Source organism: Eptatretus burgeri, chromosome 1 (genome assembly GCF_056783735.1).
Source record: "Eptatretus burgeri isolate ZD-2024b chromosome 1, Ebu_testis_v1, whole genome shotgun sequence".
In the NCBI taxonomy this organism is placed as follows: Eukaryota; Metazoa; Chordata; class Myxini; order Myxiniformes; family Myxinidae; genus Eptatretus; species Eptatretus burgeri.
This window is the reverse complement of record NC_140961.1, coordinates 1,776,272-1,786,224: the sequence shown is the minus strand read 5'-3', so window position 1 is coordinate 1,786,224 and position 9,953 is coordinate 1,776,272. Positions and strand designations below refer to the sequence as shown.

At 40.3% G+C, this 9,953-nt stretch overlaps 1 protein-coding gene across 1 annotated transcript; it reads left to right on the top strand.

Moving 5' to 3' along the window:
* Positions 1–5,630: 5,630 nt before the first annotated feature.
* LOC147033769 (uncharacterized) lies at positions 5,631–8,433 on the top strand. Its single transcript, XM_085870636.1, has 2 exons — positions 5,631–6,307; positions 8,222–8,433. The coding sequence occupies exons 1-2, from the start codon at positions 5,676–5,678 to the stop codon at positions 8,343–8,345; spliced, it is 756 nt and encodes a 251-aa protein (XP_085726762.1). The 5' UTR covers positions 5,631–5,675; the 3' UTR covers positions 8,346–8,433.
* Positions 8,434–9,953: the final 1,520 nt, after the last annotated feature.

Below are 9,953 nucleotides of genomic sequence, written 5' to 3'. Positions count from 1 at the left end.
TTGTGCCAAGTCTCATGCTTTTATCACTTACTGAGCATTTCTAGCTGTATTTTGCACCCATCGCCTATACTAGTTGGACAAAATGGGGTACTTTGAAACAGCACATGGAGACCGCCTGGAGATCAGTGTCCACCAGTGTCCTTTGTGAAGAGTCTGCAAGCGACCACCTCATGCGACCACCCCATGCTCCCACTCCCTGAACAAACTACAAATTCCTGCTCTTCCAGACAGGGGGGCATTGTATCAGTGAAAGCAAGCACCTCCCAGCAAATGATGCTATGCACAGCCATGTGTTGCATACAAAAGATGAAGATGGTGACAAACAGCATAATATCATGGTGTGTGTGTGTGTGCGTGTGCGTGTGCGTGTGCGTGTGCGTGTGTGTGAGTGACCAGAAAGTGCCTTCCATAGACACAGCTGGAGATCAGCTTTTAGATTGGTGATGTGATAACCAAATGTTTCAGCATCTCAACTCGAGGATCATCCACGCAGATTTCTGAACAAGAGAATCTTTCTTGTAAGAGGTTCCTATCATGTATGGAAAATAATGTGAATCCCTCATCGCTCTTCTTTATGACAAAGAACATTGTAGTGAAGATGTTTTTACCAACAGATAACGGCTTCCAACTTCATAATCACACGAAGGAGTTACGAGGTTCTCTGGATACGCAGCATGTCAGACCCGACAGAGTGTGCGTATCATGGATACGTGAAGGACATCAATAAGAGGACCTGGGACCTTATCGTGGACCCTAGGAGGAGGTGGGATCCCGTACGTGGAGCTCGAGAGCTCTGTGGAGAAACCGGATGGAGCCCTTGAACCTCCGGGTCGATCCCGGAAGCAGATGGGATCTCGTCGGCAGGGCCTCCCCAGGGCTCGAGAACCTTTTAGGAGATGTGATGTCACTTGCCCTCCCTGGGTCTGTGCCGAGGTTCTCGAGCCCCAAACAGCTGCTTCCTGGAGGGGGGTTGGGGAGAGGGATGTGTTGATGATGCTCAACAGTCTTACCCACAACACAATGAATACTCCTCTGGTGAACACACACAATACAGCACAACCAGTCATGCATCCAAGTCTGCAAATGTTTGGACGATGAAAATGAACGCTACTCGACAGTTCATTTGTGGTGTGCCAATCCTCTCACCATCGATGGTGTGGTGGGTGAAAATGATACCATTAACACAGAACCTTCATATACTGTGGTACCTCGAATAAACCTGAGGTGGTTATTGTGACGTCAAGCAAAAATAAATAAAAATCAGCCTAACTTTAACCTTCAAATACGTGTATCTATTACTAAAAGGCGCAGCGTCCGTCTGCCCCGTCACTTTATTCTGAAGGGTTCCTGCTGTCGAAGAATAATTGAGACATGACAACATTATGGTCAACCTGTGATGCAAAAAAAAAAAAAACCTGGGCAGTGCATATTCAGAGTCCTATGGGCCTGATGGCTTAGGCCCACCAGAAAAAACCAAGATGGTGACCATATTTTGTCTGGATGCCATGGTGGGGGGAGTCGAGCGACAAATGTGGGTGGGATCCTGTATCTGTCAACCAATAGGGTGCACATTTCAAAAATTGACCCCCAACAACAACCACTATGCAAATGCAGAGCTCTTGTGGACCTGTGACTAAAAAATGGAACAAAAGAAAGCTAATACACTTGACCACAAAGATTTTGCTACTGGGGTGGAAACATGTCATGTTCAGGGGGTTTACCCCGACCTGGATGGACAGCCAAACAGTTCTCCCTTAGAGATTAATGTGCACAGGAAGGAAGGGCGGTGAGGATGGAGGCACACGGGGTTATACTCGAGCCCACGACAAATAGACAACGCACGCAACTTAAATATATACGGGTGTTTCATGAAAATAAATTAAATATTTACAATGCTGGTAACGGAACGTGAGGTACAACTTGATTCCGATTTGAGGTGCCTCCACATAGAAGTTAATACAGTGAGGAAAGGATAAATAAAAGAAAAATCCTCCCTTTCTTCCAGCACTTGGTTGTGTGCCCACAGATGAGTTTCTGGAGCTTGAGGTTTGCCAAGCCATGTCGTCTGCATGGAAAAATGTGCCTAAAAATGGCACCAAGCCATGCTCGGCAGGAAGTGTACAGGAGGTAGTTTTGGCAGTGAGATTCATCACCAGGGCTCAGACTGCCATGCAGCTTCTTTTCACGATCGCACCTGCCAATGCCGCTAGTCTGCAAAATGGCACCACCTTCTTTCCCGATGGCACAACATGAGGCTTTGAGACGCCGTCTCACATGACCCAGCCGAAGTCTATGGCTAGCGTCTTGCTCCATCATGAGGGCAAATCCGCCTCAGCACGAACATGAGAATCGTGCATTCTTCTACAATATGTCGAGGGGAAGCCAGTAACATAAGACCTCCGTCTCCAAGCATGTACCTCCGAGAACCCCAGCAAACACTCCCACATGTGTGTCCGAACTCCGATCCTTGCGCTCCTCTCTGACGTCACGCCCATTAATCGTCCACTCCCGTGGTGTGGTTTGCTAGTTGTCATTCCTGGAGGCGGGGTTTCTTGCCTGCTTGGAACGTGCAGCTCTGTTGTTTTAAGGAAGTGATTCCTTTTTATCGCTGGTCTTGGAAATGCAGACATAGGAAAAGGTCACAGGGGGGCAATCGCATTCTGGGAGAAATTATCCTCAAACCCTACCTCATTAACACAGCATCACCCCCCCATGTGGTGACACGTAACACTTAAGCTCACAGTTTCCCTTCTTTAGTTGCATCGAAATGTCTCCTACACGTCCACGGACCAAGCCACTCAACACAATCCTACCTTTTCTATGAAATTCCTCAGTCTTCCCCACAAACATAACATGTTCTAGACCAGTGTTTCTTAAACTTTTTTTATCCCCCCCCCCCCAGAGGGAGGGAGCGGGATATTGTAATCGTCCGGTTTGTTTGTCTGTTTGTTGGGTAGTCGATCTATCTACTCTTATTGTCAGGTTTTCCATCGTTATGTCTGTCTGTCTGTTTTTCTGTTTTTCTGTCCAGGCCAGTACTCCGTTAATCGTAGGCCAATTTTGATGAAACTCTGGTGGTAGGTTCATACCATGACCTAGTTGTGTGCGTTTGAGAACCGTTGCTGTGGACCTCTCGGTTGCCTAGCAACGGGCCTTTGAAATTTTCAAAAAAAATCTAAAGAAATAAAAATATCGAAATTCAAAAAATCAAACTACGATCGTTTGTGGGCAACACATTCAGCCTCCTTGACAAAAAAATTCAGCCCGCTCCTATGAAAACTGTCGAAGATAGACTTTGAATGAACCCTGGTCGAAAAAAACGAAGTTCGTTATATCTCAGAGACTATGAGTCAGATATACATGAAACTGGTATGGTGGGTTCATGGTATGACCTAGTTATGTGTGAGAAGGAACCGTTGCTATGGACGCTTTTGTTGGCTAGTAACGGCTGAAAAACGACTAAATTTGACTTGATCGACTACCCATGTCCACCTACCGGCTTGTTTGTCTGTCTGTCTGTTAGCAACTTTATGGCAAAACGGCTTTAGCAAACACTATCAAATTTAATCCACAGGTGGGCAATGAACCTTGGACGACCCCATTAACTTTTGGGTCCAATTGGATCAAAGGTCAAGGTCACGAAAAGATCAAAATCGTTTTTCGCTCATAACTTCGTCAAAAATGATCTGATTTACTTCAAACTAAGCTTATAGTGAACCTTATTCTATTTGTCACTTATAATCCTTCCCATTCCTATAGTGAAAAATGCATATTTGTGAAGATCGGTAGGGTCCGAAGTTTTGGGGGTCATGGTCATCGGTCAAAATTACATATTTTCCATTATAAATCAAAAAAGGTTAGGAATATGCGTGTTTACTATGGAAGACATATATCAAGTCCTTTATTGGCTTTCATTTGACACCATGACCTTTGACCTTACGTGGTCTTGAAAGGTCAAAATCATTTTACGGTCATAACTTCGTCAAAAATGGTTTAATTGACTTAAAACTGAGACTAAAATATTCCTTATAATCAACATTCAGGTTAAGGATGTATCAAATTTAAATTTGATCCCCAAAATAATTTGATGCCTTAAATGGGTGGGATTTTTTGTGCCTGGCACCACTTATTAGTATTGTTTCCCCCTTTGAAATTGCCGAATAATGATATTTCCCCCCCACCACAACACGAAATTAAAAAAAAAAAATTTATTTTAAAAACTTATTCCAATAAATATTTCCATTAAAATATTGATGCACAATTTATTGCATAACATTAACACTTATATTATTTTAACAGCATTCCTAAAACCTGTCATGTTGACTGTCGAAGTACGATATTTTCTTTTATAGTATTGCCAAATAAGCATGTTAATTTGCAGTGAATTTTTGTTCCGCTAATTTTTCATTGCTTGGGAAGCGTATTCGGATGACTTATTCAATGCAATAAATAGTTTGAAAATTGTTCAACCTAAAAAATAATCCCCCCCCTGAAATCTGAAAATTTCCACCAGGTTAAGAATTACTGAGCCAGATTAAATCGAGTATGTTGCTTCTGAATCTGAAGTCCGAATTTTCTCAGCACATCAGGATTTCGAGTTAGACATATGGTCCAATTACAGTAGCTTGCCTTGGTGGGTGATTTTGAGTGATCATAAATTATTAAATTTTTGGTTTCAATTACAGCAACACAACTTGTAGAATGTTATTTCTCATAAAAAGTTTTAGAATGCACTTTAAATTATTAAAAATGGATGAAAACTGACCAAGCTATGAATCTTTAAGTAATATTTTCCACACAGCATGACAGCTTTGTGTGTGTTTCAGTGTTGAGAGGAATTAACTTTGTACTAAAATGTTTAAATGCAATATATATATATATATATATATATATATATATATATATATATATATATATATATATATATATATATATATATATATATATATATATGTATGTATATATATATATATATATATTTATATGTATATATATATATATATATATATATATATATATATATATATTTATATATGTATATATATATATATATATATATATATATATATATATATATATGGCCTGGTGTGTTGGCGCAGTGGTTAGGGCAGCGGCTTGGGATACAAAAGGTCCTGAGTTCAAGCCCCGTTGAGCCACTGAATTAATACACCAGGGGGTTGACTCAGCCTGTCATCCTTCCGAGGTCGGCGAAATGAGTACCAGTGTACTGGGCCGGTGTATACCCCGGTTAAAATAGGTGTACCATATCCCTGTGTCGTAAGAGGCGACCAGGGTTGCGTCAGGAAGGGCATCCAGCATAAAACATGTGCCAAATCTCTATGCGGATCATACGGATGATCCGCTGTGGCGACCCCTCACGGGAGCAGCCGAAGGAAGAAGAAGAAGATATATATATATATATATATATATATATATATATATATATATGTATATATATATATATATATATATATATATATATATATATATATATATATATATATATATATATATATATATATATATATATATATATATATATATATATATATATATATGTAAATGCATCAAGTTTGGAATTCATATCATGCTAATCGTATCTATATATTTTCAGGTTATAACCTAATATATTTTTCTGTATATTTTCAGGTTAGGCATATGTTACTCCAGGCATCATGAATAGGCAAGGCTGTGTGAAGCACCCTGATAACTTTTGTTATATCTGTGGGAAATACACTCCACGTAGCCAGCGCAAGAACCTTACCAAAAGGGTGAAAGCTGCTTACAAGTATTATTTTGAATATAAAGTTGGAGACCAAGACAAGAGCTGGGCACCTCATGTTTGCTGCACAGTGTGTAACTCGGGGCTCACGCAGTGGTTGAGTGGCAAAAGGAAGGGAATGCCTTTTGCTGTGCCAATGATATGGCGTGAACCAACGAATCATGACACTGACTGCTACTTTTGTATGACAAAAATTGCTGGTTTCTCAACAAAAAACAAGTCAAAAATTGTATATCCAGATTGCAAGTCTGCTCTGAAACCAGTCCCCCATGACTTGGATTCTCCTGTGCCAGTTCCACCAGAAGCTTCTGCAGATGGAAGCGATGATAACTCTGACAATGCAATGGGTGGTATGGAGGAACTGCACAAACCTGAGTCTGAAGAAAAGAAGCCACACTTGCTAAATCAAGTAGAATTAAACGATCTGGTGAGAGACCTGTCATTATCAAAGGAGAAGGCTGAAGTGTTGGGCTCCAGACTACAGCAATGGAATCTCCTAGACCGAGAGGAAGGAACCAAAATTGGGTGATTACTGCTGGGTCCTACAATGGGAGACCAATTCCACACACAAGTGCAAGAGCAAGTGTCTCACACGTCTAAACAGTGCCTACGCTGACTACATTGAAAGGAAGAGTGTAAACTTGAAGTGTTGTTTGATTCACCACAATGGGGAAGATTTCCCAATCAAGTTTACACCCTTCCTAAGATTATCATATTCTAATGTTTTATTCACTTCTTTTTCTGCAACTTGTTTATTTCCGTACACATTATACACAGAGAACGATCATTATATAAATATGATGTGAAAGTAATTACAAAGCACAGATATTAGATGTACAATGTGGCGATCTGCAATCATAAAGGATCAAATATCGCATGCTGGGTATCAATACATATACAATATACATATTTTGAAAACCTGACATGCTGGCTAAATTCTGATGACAGATTTGAAATTGGCAAGCCAGATTTAGTCAAAAACATTTGCATTTCCCTTTGGAATCGAAAAGTTACTTATTTTTTGTTACCCAATGTAATCGATTTACTTAGAACAAAAATACATGTCCGTTTGAACATAATAAAAATGCCCTTTTTAAAAACTTGACCTGGAGCTTCATTCAATCTCATGGTTCAGACGGTAAGACAACAGGAACCCTTTTATAAAAGAGCCAAACGGACACAGGAGGGGAACAAAATTAAAATACTAGAGCAACACCTCTCAAATGCCTGGTGTTGGCTTAATGGTTAGGGTGGTGGGCTTGGGATCCTTGGATTCTGAGTTGAAATTGCACTCGGCTGTGGAATTAATACCAGGTGGGGTTGCTCTGCCTGTCATCCTTCTGAGGTCAGCAAAATAAGTGCGAGCTTGCTGGTATCCTGTGTCAGAGTGGCGACCGGTCCAGGATTGTACCCAATAGACAAGGAGACTGGTTAGGCAGCATCAACACTCTGCACACAGTATGGTCCCAATGGATGGATGGACCTTGCAAAGCAAAAGAAAACGAGATCGGCACTCTGAAGAACACATACCTCCACCAAGCTGAACGGTTTACGTTTTACATCCCACTGATAGGCTGGATCTTCATTGGGACCTGAACAAAAATCTAATCGGCTTGTTCATCTCACTAACCCACTCATCCACCAAATTTTGTCCACATGCACGATATTTTGAGACTATATGCTACACACTATTTTTTGGCCCCGTCTCTTAAGGGTGAAGAATCAAAGAAAATTTTCTTTTAATTCTAGTATCCAGATCCAGATGTTCACCAAACTCTGATCAATTCTTTATCACACACTCAACCTTTCCAAGTTTCATACAAATCCATCCATAACTTTGAGATATCGTGGACACGGACAGGGATGAAAACAATGTCCGTGCACCTTTGGTGGAGGAGGTAACCATTATCATGCAAGGAAAGAACACAAACAACAACCACCACCACAGCCACGATTACAGCAAGAACATGGTGTAATCCTTTCTTTGTGCATTTCATCTCATTTTACATCCTCATTGAGACACAGGCATTTATTGATGAAAATACAGTCGTGCCAGAAGCAGAAAGACAACCTCTTGGTTGATAGGTTCAGAGACTTAATTGGGACTACAGTCCATACGTGTATCTACACCCTTTTAAGATGGTATAAGTGTTATTCTTTCAGAAACTTTGTATTGGAGGAAAGAAAAAATCTCTTCAACCATTGTTTTTTTTCTCTTTTGGTGTAGTTCAAAGGTAGTTGTCAACCTTCAAGCTGTGCACCCTTATCGTTAACCATTGTGTTGGAAATAAGGGATCGGCAAAGCAGACCAACAGGGTTTCATCTTCATCAACCACAACAACTTAAAACAAGTGTCGTTTGAAACTTATTTTTCGATTTAAAACAGGTTCGTGGATCTTGCCTCATTGATCCACTCGAAAACCTTTTTGTTGTCCACAGGAAAACGATGTACAAGGTGGGATCGAGTGATCACGAGATGGTACAACAGGAGAACAGTGGCATAAAGCTGAAAATTGTAAAGGAACGACTGACCAAGAAGATAAAAGTGGAAGATACAGAATGACTCATCTTGTACTAGTCCAAGGGATGCTCCTTTGAATGTCCCAGAGACAATCCAATTAATTTAGCCCCAAATTGTGGACCAAAGTTAAGCCGGTGTTATTTTTGTTTTGTTTTTCAAGTTGAAACGTTCCTCGCTTCCATCAAACTTGTTTGGCTTTCATCGTTGTTATTTGTTTGCTCGGATGTGACATCCAAGAACGATATTCTGAAGGATCGTAGTTTGCCTTTCAGAAGGACAGCGCTTTTAGAAGTACAGCATCACAGTGGCCTAGGTTATCGACACTATCGATTTGTAGTGCGAACGTACCTGATCCGTCTCCATTTAACAACGGCCAATTAAATTTGCTTTCAGAAAAATAAATAATAAAGGTTTTCTCTGTGGTCTGTCTGACGTGTGGTCAAGCATAGACTTCTCTCATGAACTTGTTTTTAATTGCATGTTGTTATCCTGCACCCATGCCAACAGCATGTGATCACTTTTGGTGTTGACCCATTTATTTTTTTTTACATGCATATTAAAGATTTTCAAAGTCGATAATGGTCGTTTAACATTTAACTACATTATATGTGAAGTAAATGAAAATACCACAGTTTTGGTGCACGTCAATGCCCCACTCCCTTCCCCAACTAAATGGGTGTGTGAGAGCTCAGCAGTCCTACATAGATACAAGGACTCTCACACTCTTTCCCCAAATGACCCCGACCTTCAAATTCTAAACTCTCAGAACATGCAACACGATGATTATACACATGCACGTACATTCATTCATTCCCAGTTTATAAGTTTTATTTCCATTTTAAACCCATCCAGGAGAAAAAAAAAAAAAAACAATGGAGTGCGATATCAGCATACATGGCTTGTCATCTCCAAAAAGAGGGGAACGTGATGCACAAGTCAATGAACATGGGACACGGTAATAGCTCCAACAAAATTTTTGTTTGCGCGCACACACACACACACACACACACACACACACACACACACACACACACACACACACACACACACACACACAGTGGAATGCTGCCAACTGACTACAATAAAATAAAATGAAGTCTATATGTTGGGATTTGTACCTTTTTCTTTAAAGCTTATATTTCTTCAACTCAATTCACTCACCTGCAGTTAAAATATATTCCTGCTTGCTGTTCCACAGTAACATTATGCATGAGATAAGTATGGTCAACCTTGAATGATTAAAAGAACAGTGCGTAATTGGATCTTTTCATCCATATAATAAATATATTAATACATACATCAGTAAAACCTGGATGACAGACAATGATCGATTTAAAAGCTCATTGGAAACACGATTATTGCATTCATTTTATGAGTACGTTTCTGCGATCCGGTATTAATTATACCCATGTACGAGTATTAATTGACTTGATTGAAGCTTGTGTGATTACGAATATGAACCGCATGGACATGCATATCAGGTCCATAGGGACATAAATGATGCAGCACTGTATTTTTATTGTTACTTAAACTAATAGCTAACAAAATACTTATGTCGGGTGAAAGTGGGGTCTTCGATGATGAACCCACTCGCCCAGTAAGCTGAGCAAGTTGGAATGTTCGGCTAATATGCTGCATCAACCAGTTTGT